We start from the raw sequence: 23,298 nt of genomic DNA on the forward strand, positions 1-23,298 counted from the left end.
TCACAGAATAATGTAGATAGAGAGGTAGAAATTGACACACACACTTGGAATGACATGGGGTTTTATTAGAACCAAAAAAATACAAAAGTTCAAAAAATGTCCGACAGATGACGCTTCATCTGATCAGAATAGCAATAATTAGCATAACAAAGTAAGACAAAGCAAAGATGATGTTCTTTACAGGCAATGCTCAATATGTCCACCATCATTCCTCAACAATAGCTGTAGTCGAGGATTAATGTTGTGAACAGCACTGTAAAGCATGTCTGGAGTTATGGTGAGGCATTGGCATCAGATGTTGTCTTTCAGCATCCCTAGAGATGTCAGTCGATCACGATACACTTGCGACTTTGGGTTATCCCAAAGACAATAATCACACGGACTAAGGTCTGGGGACCTGGGAGGCCAAGCACGACGAAAGTGGCGACTGAGCACACGATCATCACCAAATGACGCGTGCAAGAGATCTTTCACGCGTCTAGCAATACTCCCCCCTCCCTAATGAAACCCCATGTCATTCTAAGCATGTGTGTCAATTTTTACCTCTCTATCTACATTATTCCGAGGTTTATTAAGTTTTCAAATGTACACTGACTTTTTGATCACCCAGTAGGTGTGTGTGTGTGTGTGTGTGTGTGTGTGTGTGTGTGTGTGTGTGTGTGTCAACATCTCACAAAAACAGATGGATAACAGCAGGTATTAAGAAGTCCTCTCAAATACTTAAACACCTCAATTCCATGAAAAAGATTCGCAATGATCCAAAATTCTTAAATTTCTATCATAGTACGAAGAGATCTATAGGAAGGTACTGATTGTTGCAAAAAAAGTCATTTAATGGCAAAATAATATATAATGCAGAGAATAAAAGCAAAGCAGTCTGGGTTGTTATAAAAAAGGAAACGTGGATAGGCAAACAAATGCAGAATAACATACTGCTAAGGGTGGGGGAAAAGGTAATAAATGATCCACAACACTTAGCAAACTATGTAAACGCGCATTTTTCAAGTATTGCAGAGGAGTTACAACAAAAATTCCCCAAAACAAATGTAACACCTGTAAATAACGTTGCACTACATACAATGATGTTACTTCCAACCACAGAGAATGAAGTCAATAAAACTATTCAAAAACTAAAAAATAAAATGCCGGTATTCTTAGATGAAGTACCAATGTGTGTACTGAAACAATGCAGAGGGATTATACAAGACCCCTAAACAAATATAACACATGAATCCTTCACACCGGGGACATTTCCAGAGCAGTTAAAACAGGCCAGAGTTGTACCTTTGCTTAAGAAAGGTAATGCAGAAGACAGAAAATTACCGGCCCATTTCCCTGCTGTCAGCATTCTCAAAAATAATAGAAGCAATTATGAAAGACAGATTAATGAATTACCTGAATAAATACAATCTTTTAAGCAAATCACAGTTTGGTTTCCGAAATGGCAAAAATACAGTCAGCAGTAGTAGAATTCACAAAAGTTATACTTTATGCTCTTGATAAACATGTGTGTGTCAGGCATATTTTTTGAATCTTTCTAAGGCCTTTGATGCAGTCAACCACAAGACTCTATTAAATAAATTAGAAACTTTAAGAATAAGAGGAGGTAGCTAATGACTGGTTTCGATCATACCTAACAAATTGGGCACAAAGAGCGGAGATAATACATACTTCAAATACATCTAAACACTTAGTAAAACACTTATCAGAATCAAAATACATTAATATAGGGTTCTGCAAGGTAGCATATTAGGACCAATACTGTACCTGATATACGTAATTGACTTTCCCAGTAGTGTTACTCATGGTGAAAAAATTCCCTTCACTGATGACAGCAGTATTATAGTCACTGAGAAAACAAGAGAATTCCTTGCCGAGAAAGCAAATGGAAACTCTCAAGGAAGTTTATGATTGGTCAATAAGCAATAAAGTGACATTGAACATAAAGAAAACTAATGCCATGAATTTCAGTTTGAAGAGGAAAAATAACAATGTTAAATTAAATGTAGTCTATAGACTGTGTAACAAATGCAAAATTTCTAGGAATGAATATTGATTCTCAATTGAAGTGGTGTGAACACACAAAGGTACTTGCAAACAGAATGTCATCAGCATGTTATGCCCTTGGGATCCTATAGTCAGAGTGTAACATGCATTGTCTTTTAGTTACATATTATCCAGATGTGCACTCAATTCTTAGTTATGGCATTCTTTTCTGGGGAACAAATGCACAAAATCTGAACACAATTTTCAAACTCCAGAAAAGAGCCATAAGAATAATAATCAAAAATACTAGTCGAGCTCATTGTAAAGATATTTTCAAAACACTGGGGATTTTAACTGCTCTGTGTGAATACATTTACCAGTGAGTTGTACGCATCAAAAATAACATTGGTAATTACTGCACAAACAGCACTGTCCATAACCATGCAACAAGAGATAGACTCAACTTACATTTACCAAGAAAACATAAACATAAAAGTCAAAACAGCATTTTCTACCAAGGAATAAAACTGTACAATAAATTACCAAAAGAGATTAAAGAAATTGCAAAAATACACTTATTTAAAAGGGCAGTTAAAAAGTACATGTTATGCAATCCATTTTATACATTGAAGGATTACTTAGATAAAACAGAGTAGGGGTTTGATAAAAAATGTTATACAAATAAATAATAATTATTATTATTATTATTATTATTATAAAACATCCAACATTCCACGTAACACCTTCACTTTGTTTTTTTCCTTCATTTTTTCCTTTCTATGCATAGCACAATACAAACACCTCTTCCTCTTTCTGAGCTCAACATCTCACTCATTATGAAGGAATGCTAACTCAGTTTTTCAGGATAGTAAATGTTAAGTTACGGTACAGAAAATGGCCCAGAGATCACCAGGATCTACGGATGAATAAAGCCGCTACTACTACTACTACTACTACTACTACTACTAATAGTTTTGGAGAGATTGAAATTTTCATGGACGTTAATAAATGGCTGCTAGACAATTCTTCGCCACTAAACTTTGAAAAGACATGCAGTTCAGAAGTCAGAGATTTCCTCCCAGTATATGTCTAAAATATCCCACACCCAATTTCACTTACAATCTGTAGAAAGAACACTAACAGTTCTTTTTTAAATATGTATTGTGTGTACTTTGGTTAAAATGGGTTCCACACCCTTGGAGGATCTGTTCACTAAGAATCCATGGATGAAAACCTACATATAACCTAATCTTTACAAGACACTAGTCACTGATATTCAACCCAAAGGTAGGTAATGATTGCTATTAATCACTTCTGTGCAAAAAACTAATGGGACTGAGATTGTATGGAGCCTAGACATTCAGTTATTGAGTGGCATCATTTACATTTAGGATCATGGTGAAAATTTACATTTCAAACCATGTAGAAGATTGACATTATATTACTTCCAATTCCTTTCAACTACAGAAATTAGATTAAGAAGGCAAACATCTCAAGACTTGATTCTGATTGAAACTTGGAGATGATTGACAGGTCCTCTCCAATACTTTTGTCACATTCAGAGTTGGATTTAGCGAATTTTACAAGTTTTAATGATTTCATCTTCTTATCTACAAAATGTAACTATGCAAACATTTTTGGATTAAGAGAGATCACTCACCAAAAAGCAGAAGTGGGCACACACACACACACACACAGTGCCAGCTGGACAAACAATACCATGCTGCATTTCCGCAGGTGGAGTAGGTTGTGCTGGGGATAATATCAGGTGTGGTGGGGTGGGTTGAGAGAGAGAAAGAGAGAGAGAGAGAGAGAGAGAGAGAGAGAGAGAGAGAGAGAGAGAGAGTGGGGGGGGGGGGCTAGTGTCTCGGATGGAGGCAGCTGGTTTGCCAGCTACAAAGACGGAAGGCAGGGGTGGGAGATGTGGTGCACACTGAAGGCCATGTGGGAAGCTGTATTGGATAAGGTTACAGGACAGAGGAAGAGGAACCTGGGCAGACAGTGGGTTACCGGACATGGAGGATAGGATGATTATGGAAGCAGAGAGTGTGTCGTAAGGATTACTCCCATCTAAGTATTCAGAGAAACTGGTGATCGAGACATGGATCCAAATGGCCTAGGTTGTGATGCAGTATTGAAATTGAGCATGTTGTGCCACTGCTGTGGTTGTCATACTGACATAAAAGACTATGCAGTGTTCACAGCAAGGTTGGTATGTGACAAGGCTGCTTCCCCTAGTGGGAACAATCTATCCTCAGTCTCAAGGTGTGCTGTGCACCAAAGAGGTGTGTGGCTGTTGAGGTAGAATAGTCATTAGTGGGTAAATTCTGGGGAAACTGCCACACCTCAGTTGTAAAAGGCTTACTGAGGCAAGTGGGGCTGTGTTTGATAGGTCCCTTAGTTCCCTAGCTGCTTGTGAAACCGAGCTGGAACCCTGGAACTCAGACATATCAACTCCTAGCCTGATGTGTGTACCATCTGAGAATACTTGCGGCCACTCACTCAAACAAATGAGGGAAGCTAGTCATCCATATAACCAAGTTTTGTTTAGTAACAGGGTTCAAGGAGTCATAAATCAGAATGTGTGTGAAGTGATCAAGAGGAAAGAGGTAACATTTTAAAAAGTGTCCCCCTTCTATATTCATAAAGGTGTAGAAGAGTTTGCTGGTACCTCAAAGTCTATGAAGCAGTTACAAAATGGTTCCTTATTGGTCAAGACTTAGAGGACAAAGCAAGTGGAACTACTTAGGAAGTCACAAAAATTGGGTGACTATGATGTAATTGTTGGGTTGCATTACTTTCTTAACTCCAGCAAGAGTGTTGTCACTTGCTGTGATATTACGGATGATGACATTGCAGAGCTTCAACAAGAATGGGAATCATAGGGTTTATTGCATGTGGAGCAAAGGTTGTGAAGGAATAGTGGAGAAATTGAGAAGGCTGCCACCTTCATTGTGACCTTAAATTCTCCATTGCTGCCTGAACAAATCATAGTAGGGTTCGGACAAATACCTAGCCCTATGTACCGCTACAAATGCCAGGGTTTTGGTCATTTAACGCAGAGTTGTGGAGGTTAAGCAACCTGCAGGAAATGTGGAAAGGCAGTCCATGAAGTTATGACTGCCTGCCTGTTTCCATCAGTGAACAACTGCTCAGGGAGCCACACACTGTGGAGCCAAGACTGCCCTGTTTTTGATGAGGAATGCAAAATTCAGGATCAAAAGTGACCGAGCAGATGCCTTAAGCAGGAGCCAAACAGGAATACAAGGTGACGAAACCACCTTTCTTTGCCACTTCTTATGCTTCCATACTGCAAAAACGTGTTCCCAAGGTGAACACACATGGTGTCTGGCATACCACTATTCACCAATAGCACCTGTGCTTACACCTGTACTAGCCAAAGCAAAAACTTAAATGCACGTAGTGCATTGTGGGTTTCTAACACCATATACCCCTAGGATTGAACACTTGAGGATCTGACATGCACAACAGACTTAATATTGATGAATGTGCATCAAGCTACACATTTTAGCACTGCTACTGGATCCATTTATGGCCATAGGCCTCTCCTCCTGCATGCCTGCCCTTACAAACACTGCTCAGTTGGGTGTAAATGGTGGCCTTAATGGTAGTGACTAGTACCCTATCTGGATCCATCTGCCAATGGAGCAGATCCCGAAAGGAAGCCATAGAGACAGCTGTTCAGAAAGGTTAAATGGGTGCTTTACAGGCAGTTAACTGTTTTCAAGCAGTGTGATGGCATCCAGGACTGGGTGGATCACATTACAGTAGTGATTCACCATGCCACTAATGCAGCCATCCCAAAGTCAGCAGGAGCACCTAGGGGGCAGTGTGTTCCTTGGTGGAATGATGAATGCTGTTCTGCAATCAGGAACAGGAGGGCTACTGTGCACAGATTCAGTCAGTGCTCCACAGATGTGAATCTTGCAACTTTTCAAATGAAGTGGGCAAAGGTGAAGAGAATAATGCAGGAGACTAAGCAGAGGTCTTTTCCAAAGTTCTGAACTCCATTTTAATGTTCACATCTACAAGTAAAGTATGGGAAGCCATCAGGAGGACCTCAAGGTGCAACTCATGACTACCAGTAACAGCTGTACAAGAGCATGGGTCTCTCCTAACATCACTGAGTGTCATCCTGAAGACAATGGCTGCATTTTGTAAGTCCCTTATGGCCGATTCTAGCTGGGATTCAGCTTTCCGTTAATATTGGGAGAGACAGGAGAAGGCTGATTTTGATTACCATTCCTCTAACACCGAGGAATGCAACCAGCCTTTTTGTCTGTGGGAAATGGATTTTGCATTGACAGTAGCTCGTGATGCTATACCCAGGCACAACCTGATAACTTATAGCATATTGAAACAGTTGGATCCATGGTTGAAGCTGGTCCTCCTTCAGCTTTTGGATGAAATTTGGATGATGGAGACTTCTTCAACTTATGGAAAGAATCTATTTTAATCTAAATTTGAAAACTAGGGAAGGATCAGATGAACCCCGGTAGTTATCGTAGCATTAGCCTGACAAGGTGCATATGAAAGGCAGTGGTGTGTGTGGTCAAGCATCTAGCGAGATTTCTCAAAACCAAGTCCTAAGTCGCTCCCAGTACGGGTTCAGGAGGTATCACATCACACTCAATAACCTGACTTTGCTCAAAGCAGCAATTTAACATGGTTTTCTCCATAAGCAAAACCTTATTGATGTCTTCTGTGATTTGGAAAGGGTCTACTATACTACCTGGTGGTGTAATACTTTGTTCCAGCTCTATCAGTGGAGGTTCCATAGATGTCTACCCACCTTCACACAGTCCTTTGTCTTGGACGTTTTAGATACAAGGTTGAGAATGTCTTGCATGACCACTTTAAGCAGAAGAATGGTGTCTCTCAAGGGAGCGTTTTAAGTGTCATAGCATTTGCCATTGCAATAAATATGGGGCAGTGCAGCATCCCATACCGTGTTCTTCATATGTGGATGACTTCTTCATCTTCTGTGAGTCCTCCATCCTTGCAAAGCTTACTCAGCAATTGGCATTTGTTGGTCAGGCAAGTGGAGGAATGGTCTTATACCATGTTTTAAATTCTCTTTGGAGAAAACTGTTTGTGTTTTTTAATTGCTCCCACTCTCTTTTTTAATGTGCCTATTTTAAAACTGGGGGGATACAGTTCTCACTTTTAACGAAAAGTTGAAGTATCTGGCCCTCACTTTTGACTAGAAGCTAACATGGCTGCCACACCTTAAAGAACCGAAACTGAGATGTCTCAAGGCCATAAACATCCTTAAACACAAATGTCATCGGACTTGGAGAGCCAACAGGCCACATCTGCTCCAACTTTATAAGTTCTTTGTGTAACCCCAACTTCAATACAGATGCCGGTTTTATGGATCAGCAAAGCCTTCATGTCTAAAAAATGCTTGATGCTGTTCACCATGAGGTTAGTGGGCTGTCAGTAGGAGCTCATAGCTTGAGTCCAGTTGCGAGCCTGTGTGCAGAGGCTGGTGAACCTGTGCTGTCTATTCGACCATATTGAGTTTTGTCCATTCCCAGATAACTAGCATCCAGCTTTGTTGCACAGCTACCACTTGAATGGCTGTTCAGTCATCTTACACAGCCAATGAGGCCAAAATCTGTGTAAGAGAGAGCCTCAAATTAACATGTGAGGAGCATTAAGGTCCAACCCCAGGGTTGGAGTAGGGCATCCCCCTGGCTATTAAAGAGACCCAGATTACTTTTAGAGTTAACTGCTTACAGGAAGAATTGTACCCCAGAATTTATTTTTAAAATTAAATGCATTCTGAGCCCATCCTTAGTTCACAAAGGCTGCTGGCAGAGGTGGTGAAGGCTGCTGGCCTCATGCACTAGGTGCAATCAGATTTTTTTTTTAGTTTGAGGTATTCAAATGAACTCGTCAGTCGATATACGGAAAGGGAAGTTAGACCACATTCAGAGTAAAGATACTTACTGCTAAAATTTTATCAGTAACATGTCGAAGTATTTGTAACAAAGTTCCCAAATTTACAGCCCTCTAGAATAGCTCTCGTGCCCACATTATTATTGGGACCGAGAGCTGGCTGAAATCTGAAATAGAAAGCTCTAAGAGATTTAGCGAGTCATGGAACATATATTGGAAAGACAGATTAGACACCATAGGAGGGGGAGTATTCATTACAGTTGACAGAAGTATTTTCTCTAGTGAAGTTGAAGTTGAGTGGACAGTGATGTTATTTGGTTGCGTATAACAAGTCTAGAGTCACGAAAAACTTCGTTCCCAAGTCTAGAGGAAATCATGTTAATTGTCAGATGTTTTTACTAGCCACCTGATTCCACTGTGACAGTTCTAGAGTCATTGATAGTTCTAGAGTCATTGAAAGAAAGTCTACAGTCAGTAACGTGCAAATACCCAGATCATGCAATAGTAGTTGGAGGTGACTTTACCTACCGAGTATAGACTGAGAGGTCTGTGAATTCATTGCGGGGGCTACAGTGAGTCAGTCTTCTAAAGCACTTTTAAACACATTTTCTGTGAACTGTCTTGAGCAGCTAGTTAGGCCACCCACACTCAATGGAAATATCTTAGGTGTTGTAGCTATAAACAGCATAGACTTTATTGGCAGCATCAGTATAGAGTCAGGAATTAGTGATCATGGTGTCATTATAGCAACTGCAGAAACTCCTGTTAATGGCTCAGTCATCCGAGAACCCACACCTACTCCCTCCACAAGATACTGTTACTGTTCAGTCCTTACTGCATGCACATCATCTCCAGATTAGAAACCTTTGCAGTCCAACACCTAGAAGAGCATTCCAGACATCACCTCCATAAATTGCCAAACATGGTGACATCCTTCTCTTGCCTTGGGGTACCACTATCCATCGGCACCCATCCTAATCACAGTGAACCTCTTCCTCAACCCCCCATAAAACACAGACCCTGTGTAGCTGGATCCCAGCTAGAATCGGCCATAAGGGACTTACAAAATGCAGCCATTGTCTTCAAGATGACACTCAGTGATGTTAGGAGAGACCCATGCTCTTGTACAGCTGTTACTGGTAGTCATGAGTTGCACCTTGAGGTCCTCCTGATGGCTTCCCATACTTTACTTGTAGATGTGAACATTTTAATGGAGTTCAGAACTTTGGAAAAGACCTCTGCTTAGTCTCCTGCATTATTCTCTTCACCTTTGCCCACTTCATTTGAAAAGTTGCAAGATTCACATCTGTGGAGCACTGACTGAATCTGTGCACAGTAGCCCTCCTGTTCCTGATTGCAGAACAGCATTCATCATTCCACCAAAACTTACTCCCAACGCCCCACAAAACCCAGAACTCAAAACATTGGTGTTAACCTTTCAACCATAAAGCTCAGTCCCACGGAAGTTTGTCTTATCCAAAGGCCTTGCCTTCAGCCCCACATCTAATTTCAACCATGCTGGACCCTTCAAAGACCTGCTCTTCTCCATATTCCTGTAGTGGAAACACTTCAGTACTAAAAGTCCCTCCAACCAAAGCTAACCTAGTTTCAACATTGAACCTTGCCACTCCCAGTTCACATCATCATCCAACAGTGTTCTTTCCCCCTTCCACCTAATCACCCCCTGGTAACCTCTCAGGATTTTCTTACCTGCATCTTGGCCTTACCATCCTACCTCAGGTCCTTTCCTAACAACACTAGCCTTTTAGCAGAAGAAAGGACAGCCATACACACAGTGAAAACAGTTCATGACCTAATCACCCACGAGTCACAGCCTCTGCTTATAACTTTTGCCATGCTGATCCCATCCCAGAAGTCAAATATAATCTTCAATCTGTACTAAAATCCATAGGCCCTTCCTGGACGCACCATTGTAAATGCTTATTGTGTTCCCACTGAAAGAATTTCCATTCTTGTTAACCAACACCTCCAACCAACTGCGTGAAATCTAGCCTCCCACATCAAAGATACTAACTACTACCTTCATATTCATCACAGTTGATGCCACCTCCCTATACATTAAAATACCTTGTGCCCATAGCCTTGCCACTATCAAATACTATCTCCTCCAATGTCTTTCAGGCTCCAAACACACCACCTCATTCCTTACACACCTTACCAACTATATCCTGACTCACAACCCAGCATGCTGAAGGTCTCACAATGACCTTCACAGACGCACTAGCCTTCCCTCCCCCGCCCTCCACATGTAGTCCACAAACAGATTGCCGGTAACATATCCTCACACATCCCCAATCCCCACACCACCCCAAAGAATCAGTTGAAATGCAGGACATCCCCCTTGTCACCTAGTATCAACCTGGACTGGAACAACTGAACCATATAATTTGTCAGGGCTTTGATTCTCTTATTCTGCCCTGAAATGAGGGACATTCTACTTAACCTTCCAACAACACCCAAAGTGGTGTTATGTCACCCCCGTCACCTACACCTCATCCTAGTCCATCCCTACATCATTCCTACTCCCCATCCTTTGCTATACAGGGATCATACCCTTTCGGTAAACCAAGATACAAGACTTGGCCCATCCCCCCCCCCCCCTCCCCACACGCCCTCTATCCCCCCAGTGCCGCCTCCTCCAGTCCTTTCACAGGCTTATCCTACACCATCAGAGGCCAGGACACTTGTGAAAGCAACCTTGTCATATACAAACTCTGCAGCAAATACATGCACAGCTTTTTATGTTAGTATAACTACCAACCAGCTATCCACTAGGATGAGTGGCCATCGACAAACTGTTGCCAAGAACAAAGTTGACCACCCGTTGGCTCAACATGCAGCTGAGCATTATGTGCTCAATTTCAATACTATGCCAGAAACTGGGCCATCTGAATTTGTGCCTCTGCCACCAGTGATTCTGAATTACACAAATGGGAATTATCTTTACAACATACCCTCTGCTCTTGTTATCATCCTGACTTCAGTGTGCAGTAACTTGCTGTCCCCCCAAGCTTCCCATTGCTTTGCCCTGTAACCCCCTCCCAGTTCATGTCCCCATGTCACCTTCAGCATGCAGTGCTCCCCACTGGCTCCAACAACCGTGCACCCCACCTGCCTGCCACCTCTCCCTTCCGTATTCCTGGCCGGGGAACCAGCTGCATTCCTGGAAGCCACTAGCCACCCATCACCAGTCCTACTCTCTGCCTCCTGCCTCTTTCCCCCTTACCACCCTACCCAATGCTACACCCACCATAACCTAGTCCACACAGTTTGGTACTGTTTGTCCAGCTGGCACCATGTAGGGGTGTATGTATGTTCTCACAAGTAATATGAAAAATTTAAACTGAACTGGACTATCTAAAATTAGAATGTTCTTATACTTTCGCAAACATATGTTTCTGACTATGTTTATTCTTGTTATGAAACCAAGAACTTCTATTTTATTTTTTCTTGCTGGTACTTTGATGAGCTTCCGTGCAGTTTTCCAGATCTTTCTAATCACTTTCATTTGTTTATAAGCTCAGTGAACTAAATATTTTTCACCAATTTAAAAGAGAACACAGATCGCTTTGGAATGCTGTGGATGGTCTTTGACTGATACCAGGTGGTCATAGACCCTCCACCACTTGCATAATACATGCCAGTGAAGTGGTCTGTTCAATGGTTAGTCATGAAGTTGTAATTATGTCCCCTATAAAATCAGGTTATGTAATTATTTTTTAAACAATAGAAAATCCTGGATGTAATAATGACATTATTATGAAAAGGATGGATTGCTACTCATCGTATAGCAGAGATGTTGTGTCGCAGATAGACACAACTGAAAGACTGTTAAACAAGAAAGCTTTCAGCCAAAAAGGCCTTTGTGTGTGTGTGTGTGTGTGTGTGTGTGTGTGTGTGTGTGTGTGTGTGTGTGTTTTTGTTTTTTGTTGTGTTGTGTTTAATTCTGATGAAGGTCTTTTTGGCCAAAGGTTATTTACTTGATAGTCTGTGTGTGACTCAATATCTCCTATGTATGGTGAATAGCAAGCCACCCTTTTCATAATAATTAATAATAGACATGCCCTCAATATTCCAAATTTTAATTATAAACATGAGACTGAGTGGTGTGGCAGCCATAGAGCATGTGTAGTGTAAAATAAAACAGAAAAGTTTTCAAACATCGAAACTGATATTAGGAAAAGGCGAATGAAATTCTTTGGTCATCTCAGCTAACTACCAGAAGAGTGATTGATGAAGAGAATAATAGGTTATGTAACCTCACTTAAGAATTCCACACCTTGGCTAGACGAAATTTGCAAGTAATGCAAACATAAGACCAACTGAAATTCTATAAAGAGACACCTTCAGACAGAAAGTAGACAAATGGAAAGTTATATCAGAGCAACCAAAAGAAAAACAGCACAGACCAAAGTGGTCAGATGAGCGTAAACAAGACTTTTCAGAAAGAATGAAAGCGTACTGGAAGAACAAGAAGACTTCAGAGAAAAATTGATTGAATTATTCGCTTAATGTCTTCCATTTCTGGGGAGAATTCACCAGTAATAATATTAATAATAATAATAATAATAATAATAATTAATTTTTTGTTTGTTTTGCTGTTATCGTCATGTGTATAAATGAATATCCAGTGTTGTGATCTCTATCAGCGCACTGCTATGCAACCCCTCATGACAAAGCTTTCATATGGGTTTCCTAATCACTTTGCAGTATGGTTGTGTGACTATGCTAAATTGGTACCAGAGGATACCACCAAGTACCAATGTTCCATACGGCAATCAGTGCAAATGTAAATTAATACTACAGTATTGCAAACATCGGGAAACATGTTATTACTGATGAGGCAGTCCTTAACACTTTAAAATCAATTTTCTTATGCTTAGGCTGCAGTCACAGTGTCACCGAGGACGGTCACTAAACATCATTCCCAGAGATTACCCAGTAACATCAGCCGACAGCTTAGTCATAGTGCGTCTGATCTCCTTTGTCAATTTTTGGCAGGAAAGAGGTGATTACAATCTATTCTGTCAAGGAGGTTAGAATCTATTTTAATGTAGTGAGTCCTATACTCTCTTTTTCCAGTTATTGGAATAAAAAGATGAGTTTTATAAATATGAGACAAAGAAAGATTTCCTATTATATACCAGAGATGGTTTATGAAAACATTGAAATCCAAGATTACAAACATTCAGCACAACTTCAAATAAACCCAGCAAAACAAACACGTCACTTAACCTTCAATTACTGCCATACAGTATATGTGTGAAACACAAATATAGATTTTTTTAAATAAGATACTCTGAACATTTAGAGCACTGAAAAGTGAAAAGACATACATTACATTTGCGCAAATTCAAGCATTAAAACTGACATACTTCACCCTTCTCACTTCAGCACATATTTTTTGTGGTTATGATCTAGGCTTAAAATTTGCCTTCTCAGATTTCACCTATGTTGCAGATGACATGCTGCATTTTAATTATAAACATGAGACTGAGTGGTGTGGCAGCGATAGAGCATGTGTAGTGTAAAATAAGGTAATGTTCCATTAGTTTTGAAAAATATTATTAAATTTTTAAGATGTTTGAAACTTTCACTTTCCAGTGAAGTAGTGATTTCAGACCATAGATTATGAGACATATCCCTGTTGTTATATGCTCAGGACACTACAAAATCTTTCTTCATGTACCGAACTTGAGAGTTTCTCACAATCCACGTTTTGCCTGTGTGAACATTGCCTGATTTGACTGAAGAAAACAAACTGATTTATATTCTGCCAACTGTTGTCTAAAGCCTGTATGTTAGAGCATCGAAATGGGTTGCACTGAAACAATGCTCATTCTGGCATACTGATTTTAAAAATATTGGCCGTCTTCAGTTGAAGCTGTTCATTGCCAAATCTCCTGATGTTGGTGCTATTGTGACTGCAGCCTTATTGACATTTCAAATATGTTACTACTTCGGTTATGATATGCTAAAGTAGCAAAGATGGATGTGCCTGTAATTCTATCACATGAATCATTCAGGGTGCATAGTCACAGATATTATTATTACAAGAGATTTCACGGGAATATAATACGTACTCATGATACTCTATGATAAATCAGAGTATTCTTGCTCTTTATTAGATCTGTTGCCTTTCAGCACCATTCAGGTTCCATTGCAGATACTAAAATTCTGTAAACAAATGGACTGTACCTTTGTAGTACAGTTCACTACTGACTTCACCACAGAAGGCACAAAAGATGAAACCAAAACAAGTATATTTGTCTTAGAGTTCAGTCCCAGTATACTCATCAGGTACAAAGCTGCTGCAAGTGGTCACAGAAAAGGGACAACTGGCAGTCCACATGGGGTGCAGCAGCTCAAGTTCTACAGTGTCACAAATCCACTGGGCTTATTTTATAAAACAGAAATCATGAACAGGTGACGTATTTTATTCAGGTCATTGCAGAATTGTTGGATAGTAGAGTTTAACATAAATTTGAGAACTGATGGTGGTTTGTTCAGGATATAATTCAAGGAATTAATCTTACTTCTAATATTTTTATATTTTGCTTGGGATTTGTGTTGTTTTACTGTTGTTGCTGTTGTTATGTTCAGCTGAAACAGACAGCTTACAAATCCACTGTAAGAAACATAATAAATATGTCCTTTGGATCCAGTATTTTTCGATCGTACCTAAAGCATACATGACTTGTGCCATTATTATAGTTAGTTATATGTTCTATAGATCATTTGAAATGATGTGGAAGTAATCAGTTTACAGGATATTTATACATGATTGATGTTAGCATTAATGAACACATGCTGGCAACCAGTTTTTAAGTAGAAATTCATCAGTGGAATAGGAGGAGTTCTCCAGGAGAAATGGTTTTAAATTACATTTAAAATTTGCTTCATTACCTATCACACACTTTGTTATTGACCAGATAATAAAAACATTTTTGTTGCTGTGCATTGAACTCCTTTCTGAGCCTCTGACAGCTTTAATAGTGGGTAATCATTTTTCTGTCTAGTGTTGTAGGCATGGGCATCACTGTTCTTTTGAAATTGCAATGGATTATTTATGATGAATTTCATTAGTGAACATATGTATGGTCACAGTGCGGTTACAATGCATAGCTCCCTGAAGAGGTACCTATACGATGTCCATGGGTGAACAGCGCAATTCCATTTTCATGGAACCATGTAATAATTCTTTGGAAAGCATCATTTACCATCTCTTCTGTTACTTTCTCTCCAATGGGATTTATTATAAAACTAGTATTGTCAGCAAAAAGTACCAATTTTGCTAGAATGTTAAGTGGAAGGTCATCCACATACATCATAAATAGGAGTGGACCCAAAATTGAAACCCGTAGGACTCCATTTGTGATCTCTTCCGCCCTCCCCCATCCCTCCCCCCGCTTTCCCCCCAAAATAAATAAATAAATAAATAAATAAAAATTGTAATAATAATAATTCTACCTTTCCAACTTTGTCTGAATTAGTCAAATTAATCTTTTGCATTCCTTGTGTTAAGTATGATTCAAAGCAGCTGTGCATAAAGCCATCAGTTCCATAAGACTGCAGTTTTTCTAAGGGAGTAACATGGTCTACACAATCAGATGCCTTGGAAAGATCACAAAAAATGCCACTTAGCGATATTTTCTTCTTTAAGGCTTGTACTATTTGATGAGTGGATGTATAAAGAGCATTTTCAGTTGAGTAACATTTCTGAAATCAAGCTGTGATATTCCAAGCAAATTGTTTCCACTTAATTGTGAGTCGGCTCTTGAGTACATCAGTTTCTCAAATATTTTGGAAAAATATATCAGTAAGGAAACTGGACAATAATTGTTTAAGTCTGTCTTGTCACCTTTCTTATGAAGTGATTTAACATTTGCATATTTCAGCCTGTATGGAAAAAAAGTCTGTGCCAGTGATGCATTGCATATATCACTAAGGACATTACTTATTAAGTAGGAACACCTTTTCAGAATTATGTCTGAAATTCCATCAATCCACATGAGGTTTATATATAGTTTAGTTTAATTGTTACGGAATATTGCACACTGACGGGCTACCCTGTCTCCTTTTTGATAATGTCCCATATATCATGAAACCTCCCTTTTACACTTTTCCATGGACTGATCCAAAAAAGTGTAAAATACAGGAAAGCATAGGAAATGCGACAAGCATAAATGAATAAATTACTCTTACTGTCATTCTCATTATAGTGTTCAGAGTTTGAAATTAAAACAAATCAAATTTTGCCTATTAAAAAAAATCTGAAATAATTGATAGTGTTTGTTTCTTCCTTGCAGCAATTAGCTATAATTGTGTCCGCACAGTATACAAAGCATCAAACACATTATCAGCTCCTAATGCACTACCAATATAGTGCCTCAAAATGTAAATAGCTTCCATAGCTTCTCTACTGTTTGGCACAAGTGGTTCTTCATCACAACCATCATCCTCCTCTTCATCAATCACCTCTCTCTTCCATTCTTCAAAATGTTTGGTAATTATGCTGTCTACTTTTGACACCTCTGAAGTATGACAGAAGCCTCAACACTAGCATACTCTTCAAATGTAAATGATGTGCCTATCACAGAAAAATCTTTAGGCTCAGACAAATCTTCCAGTGGTTCCTGTGTGTTTTCTGGGAACTTAGATCCTTCTTTCATGGAAACAATTCAAAAGAGTTATAGGAGTCGCATCTGTCCATGATTTGCTACATAATACATATGCGTTACGGTCATAGATTTTGGGTCCATGCCATTATCATGCATAAATACAGCCTTCTGGAGAAGCAATTTTCTAGGTTTCCATTTAAATGAGTGGATGATTCCCAGATCTAACGTTTGAAGCTCACTCGCACAGTTAAGAGGCAGGAACACTAACTTAATATATAATAATAATAATAATTGAGCTGCAGATTGTCAGGCTGTGCTGGAGATCTGTTATATAGCAGAATTATTTTCAAATTTTATGCCCACATTTCAGCATCCAGTGCATGCATGTTGAATGTGAAGATGGAATTGGTCATCCATGCAGAGCTGTTAAAATCCTAATTAGTGGGCAGAGTCTTCACACTTTTGAAACACATTGGCTTTTTAAATTTACCAATTACCAAAGGAGGTAATTTTCAGACCCATTAGCATTAACCATAAGTAAAATAGTTGTCCTCTTCTTACTCAGTTTCCCATTATGGCATTTCTCACCTGTAAAACATAATATCTTACTTGGTAATATGTTATAAAGAAGACAAGTTTTATTAACTTTAAAAATGTTTTTGGATCGTACTTTTGAAGATTTTTGCAATTCTTTTTTTCCATTGATCCACACTGCCACTATCAACATACTTTCACTACACAATTGATTGTAAACAGTGTCAAAAGAAGTTTTAAATTGATCAATCCAACCATTTGATACTGCGAAGTTAGTGATCCCCGTTTTGGCAGCAAACTGAAGTGTCGTTTCTCTCAATATGTTACCATCAAGTGGAATTCCCAGTGCTTCCATGCTAACAGATAACTCTTCAATGAGTTTACCCAAACAATCATGTGCTGATGACCAAATGTATGCTTTTTTGGCATAGAACTTAACTGTCTTGCATTGGCTTCAGTGTTGGGCCAATTTCTCAGTCATGTTCAGGGTAGAAGTGGAAAGTCCTATGCCCTTCCCTAACTGAACTCACGATCCAGCATGCAATTTGCATGTTGTAGAATCATCATTTTTTTTTTCTTCCTCAGAAATACTTTTCCTATCTTTTCTTATCATTTCACTTGTAGGCACCGATTAATTATTCCAGAGTGTGACTTATGAACGCAGTACAACAGAGAATTTGCTTGTCATGGATTCTTCAAGTCCTTGACAGGATTCCAGAAGTATGTGGCGCCACATGTCTCTACACATGTCAAGCATCAAGCAATTCCCGCAAATTACGAGATGGTGGTTTACGGGCATGCAGGTGATATCTGATAAATGTTCCAAAGAATACATATCAGACAAATTTACTGGCCAAGACATCAGTGTGAGTTCACTGTAATGCCCCTCAAACCACTGTGCACAATTCTGACCTTGCAACACGGACAGTTGCCCTGCTGGAAGATGTCATTGGTTTAGGGGGAGACTTCAAAGTATGAAGTGATGCAGGTGTTCCACTGTAATGTTTATAGTTCACTGCTGTCATGATGCCTTCAGTTACCACCACAGATCCCATGGAAGTTCAACTCATTGTACCCTGTAACATAATTCTGCTCTCACCGGCCTGCATCTGTGGTGCAGTGCATGTTTCATGTAACCATTTGCCTGGATGAAGGTGTGTAAGGACCCAACCATCGATCTGGTGTAACAAGAAATGTGATTCATTTAGCAGGCAATACATTTCTATTGATTCACGGTGAAAACTTGGTGATGCTGTGCCCACTGCTACCATAACTGATAATGATGTCGGGTCAACACAGGAATATACAGGGGTCGTGTGATGTGGAGCTCCATGTTCAACAGTGGCCTTTGAACAGTGTGTTCTGAAACACTTGTGCCTGCACCAGCATTGTACTCTGTTATCAGATCTGCCACTGATCGCTGTCTATCCAAGATTACACATTTACCACTGCATTTACCTCTATGTTTTGTGATGACATGGGGTCGTCCAACACCATATGGCCTATTTGTTATTTCACTATCCTTCAATTACCTTCCATAGGTGCTCACGACAGTAATATGCTGACGGGTGACCAGTTTCGCTGTTACAGAGATTCTCATTTCCAGGAAGAGTGCCACAACAATGTACCCTGTACCAAAACCGCTTATACTACTATTTTCACTGCAATAACTGCCCATTTGTCTTTCTGCTGCTTACATTCTTTTCTTACTGTATCATGTGCCTGAGGCACCACTGGGAGGCATTCATCTGTGCATTGGACGGGGTCATAATGTTTTAACTCATCATTGTAAATTTTACCCCATTCTGTTAGTGAAATTTAATCAAATAGTGCATTTTGACCAGTATTCTTAATTAAATTTGGGGTAACCATTTTTATCTTTTAGCAACAAGGAGATTTCTCGCCTAGTTCTTGTCGTGACATGTTGGCACGATTTCGAACATCCCCTGTCGAACGTCTTCTGTTTTCATTTGCACCAGCTTAAATGATGTGATGCTAATGACTGGTAACAACCAACATTCTGCTCATTGCATTGTGTTACAACTACTTTAACTTAATTTCATAGTCATTTATACAAATAAACACTGCCTTTGAAGATGGCTGTCTCTATAATAGGCTTCCACTAATCATTGTTACCTCCACGTAAAATACACTAGTCTGTACTAGGTGCACGGTTTTACGTTGTATGACCTGACGTCAGGCATAAACGTTCCTCCTCAAGATGCTCTGTAATATGACGATGATTTCCACCCTCTTTCTCACCCAGGACATCCCTCAACAGTTCCTTGTAGGCAACAAGCTGTAGATTTTATGCCTCTGTTTACAAAGAGTGGCAACTTTAGTATTTTTACTAATATTGTGTCACAAGTTTTATAATGATTATCAGTAATAAGTCCCACATTAGAGCACGAATATTATTTTAATGTGGTTTCGCAAAAGACTTTTGTTCCGTGTTTCATTTACACCATTGGATATGATCGGAACAACGAAGGAAACGTGTGTGTGTGTGTGTGTGTGTGTGTGTGTGTTGTTTTGTATTCTTATAGTGGCACTACTAGCACCAATTTTATACCATTTGTGTCAAATTTCAATAGAAACCATCTCTCAGATATAGAAACATGCCTGCAAACTTCGTTTTATGTGGCGGCGTAATTGTTTTCTCTCTCTTCCTTTAATTAATTTTTTCATTAAAAATATGTCTTGTTTCAGACCAACAGCTCAGTTCATGGAATCGGTACTAGAAATAAGAATAATCTTCAAATTAAAAGTCACTTTCTTTGCTCCAGAAAGGTGTCCATTATTCAGGAACAATCATTTTCAATATCTTGTCATCAGCCATAAAAAGTGTCACTTGTAATAAAAGCCATCATAGAGCAGTCTAAAGTATTCATTTGTGACCAACTCCTACTCCATTGATTAATATCTTAGTAGAATCAACTGATGTTTGTGTGTTACTAATAATATCAAAAAATGCAATTATTAATACCACCTGACTTCAGTACAGATTCAGTGCAGTAATGCAATGGTTGTAAATAAGTGTTGCAAAACTTTTTTTATTTGATGATGCCTGGCTACTAAAATAATTCAACAGTGATCATAAGCACCTCAGCGTATTGAACATTTGCATGTTTTGTGACAAGTTATCTATTAGCTTTTAAGTAGAAATGTATTTATGATTTTTATTAACTTATTCCACATAAGTGAGGACTGTTTCCTTGGGCTCTATATAATGTATATGAGCATATTTGTCTTTCATTGTAACTATTTATTGTGTATTCTTCTTTTTCTACCTTCTACATCATGGAAGATCTCCTCACTGTGGATCTATTGGAAAGGAAATCTAATCTAATAGAAAATGAGTGGTTGCAATCCTACTTGGAACATAGGGTACAAAAGGTAGAGATAGTTAACACATCTAATGACTATAAATTTTTAGTAAAACAGTTGTCAGACAAAACACACACAAACATAGGTGTGCTTCAGGGTGGTGTATTTAGCACACACACACACACACACACACACACACACACACACACACACACACACACACACACACAAACCAACTTTCCAGAGAGCATACTACATAGAGAAAAAGCTGTCTTTGCTGATGGCAGCAACACCATAGTCTGTGATAAAGCACCAAAACTCCTAATAGAAAATCAAAAGATACTCTCAAAGATGTTTTTGCAGGTGGACAGTATATAATAAATTAACTTTGAGCAGAAAGAAAATAAACCGTATGAATTTCATCATGTAGAGGGTAAATCACTATCACATTAAGTATAGATGAAATGAACACAAAGTTCTTAGGGAGGAATACTGAGTGTCAGTTGACATGGAATGAACACACAGACATACCGGCAAATGAGGAGGAAAATTTTGAGAATGTGAGAGCATTGCTGACTCTTGGAATTAAAAACTGATATTGCAAGAGGATTTGAAGAACAAATTGACCAATCAAATTTGGAATAGCGAGATTTTTTTGTAACAGAGTAATAAACAATACCTTTGGAAAACTTTATTACACAGAAAAAGATTTTGCAAGCTGAAAGTCTCTGTGGATAGTAATTATTTAATTGAAAGGGCAACAGAAAGAGACAACTAGAAATTATTATGCACATTGTTAAAGATGCTGGCTTTCATTGTTGGAGGTTAGTGAAAAAGCACTGAGGACTGCAAAAAAAGGAGAATTGTGAAAATATTTATTTGTCTAGTCCTACTGAGGACCTGATTACTGTCTAAATATTATTTTTTCTTCTTCCCAATAAGCATAGTTTACACTTTCCTCTATACCTTGGTGATTTCCGGTAATGTTTATTTTCAGGAGACGAGAGAAGTTACAGACAGTGCGCAGCTTGTTCTACACTGCTTACTGTTCAACAATTGGGTTTAAATTCAAGAATGGTTCAGATTCTGGACTTGGAAGTCTTTTAGGTAACATTGCTGAAAAGGTGGGGATTTTGTCTGCACAAAGGACGTCACTCTGATGGTGATAATATTTTTGTTTTCAATTTGTTTTATAAATAAAGTCTGAAAGAAGAGACATTATTCAATGTGAGACTGCAACAAGTGATAATATACATTTGTATACATAGACATATATATTATATATTTTTATATTTGTTGTGCGGGTAGAGTACACATTCTAAAATGGAAATGTGGTATGATTTTCTCAACAAAAAAATTGTTATGGGAAATTCATATGACACCAGAGGGGTTGTGCATCTCATTTACTCACATGACCATCAGAAACCAGAGATTAAATTTTGAATGTTTTATGCATTTACTCTATGAAGACCTTTGCTGAAATATAGCAGTCCTTTTTCACTCATCCACTGTGTTGTCTCTTTCTGTTTCGATATGATTGAGTCACACATATGGCTTGTCAAGTATGACAAACTGTGATCATATACAGGTCATTTAGGTCTTCAAGTGATATTAGTATGTATTTTATATTTCAATGTTGTGTATTTTTACGTAACATAATTGGTGTTCACAGATACTGCCATAATTATTATTATTATTATTATTATTATTATTATTATTATTATTTTCATGGAATGAATTGATTATAAGAACACACATTTAGAACTGTTGCCAATGATAAAATAAAAGCTTTAAATTGGTATGTCAAGATTTATATTAGTTAAGTACCTTAAGCAGAATTTTATTCACATTTGTTTTTGTGCTTTATGATACCAACAAAAGAAACACAAATTATTAATCCTGGACTTAGGAAAAGGAGCAATATGAACTTTTTTTTTGGAAATTTTCTTTCACTGCATTATAAGAAATCAATTAATTAGTTGTGTTAAGACTGTCAGTATCCCAAACAGTTAAGATTGGACATAGTTCCTAATGAACAATAAGCAATTAAATGTACACTCACAATAAGATTTGTTGTTATTACAAGAGTTTATTTACAGTAAACTGTATTAAATTGTGCATTATTATAACTCATTTTAAATTATAATATTTAAATTGGCACATTAACCATAGTCTGTGACTTACAGTGCACCATCTGAAAATTTTGTGTTTTTACTAGTACAGTTTTAAAAGCTGTCTCTTTACTTTTGTATATTTTGATGGGTAAAGATGTTCACTCATTAGTTGTCTGGATATATTTAAGCTGAAGAGTAGTTAGTTCTATATACTTAATGCCCTTTCTCTACCTCAACTCCCTCCCCCCCCCCCCCCCCCCCCCCCAAAAAAAAAAATCCCTTTCTTCAGATGCAGATCATATCCCAACACTGTGACTCATTCATTATTGGATAGGAGAGTGAGTTTTTGAGCTCCTATCACGTGGCTTTAATCTCTTGTCTTGCTTTTATCAAATCCTGTAGTAAAAGACAGCACCTATCACAGTTGTGAAAATATTGATCAATTTCTGCTGAGGGTACACCGTATTTCGTGTTAGTCTGCTTGCAATGCATTATGTAAAAAAAATGAATTTGGTATAACAGAATTTTCATTCACATCTTTCAGTCAAGTATTGAAGTACAAGACAAAAGTTAAACATTACTTTTGTCATTTATATTTAAAAACATGACCTTTCATTATCAGTCTGATGCCTATATGTACAGTGTATACATTGAATTGTTTTTAGTAACTAGTTATAACTGTTGGTTTAATTTCACATTTCATTTTATTTCTATTGCCAGGAAACAGAAAGTTAACATTTTGCAGTGTGCATATACAGACGTAGCTTATA

The 23,298-nt window shown here is 38.4% G+C and overlaps 1 protein-coding gene across 1 annotated transcript in view; it reads left to right on the top strand.

Annotated features, from left to right (window-relative positions):
• Positions 1–22,778, top strand: part of LOC126298153 (myotubularin-related protein 14) — a 148,499-nt gene extending 125,721 nt beyond the window's left edge. The window contains exon 10 of the mRNA XM_049989463.1: positions 21,412–22,778. Coding sequence (XP_049845420.1) covers positions 21,412–21,574 — 163 coding nt within the window. The 3' untranslated portion in view covers positions 21,575–22,778. The remainder of the gene's footprint in view (positions 1–21,411) is intronic.
• Positions 22,779–23,298: the final 520 nt, after the last annotated feature.

The sequence above is a fragment of the Schistocerca gregaria genome, chromosome X (assembly GCF_023897955.1).
Source record: "Schistocerca gregaria isolate iqSchGreg1 chromosome X, iqSchGreg1.2, whole genome shotgun sequence".
NCBI lineage: Eukaryota > Metazoa > Arthropoda > Insecta > Orthoptera > Acrididae > Schistocerca > Schistocerca gregaria.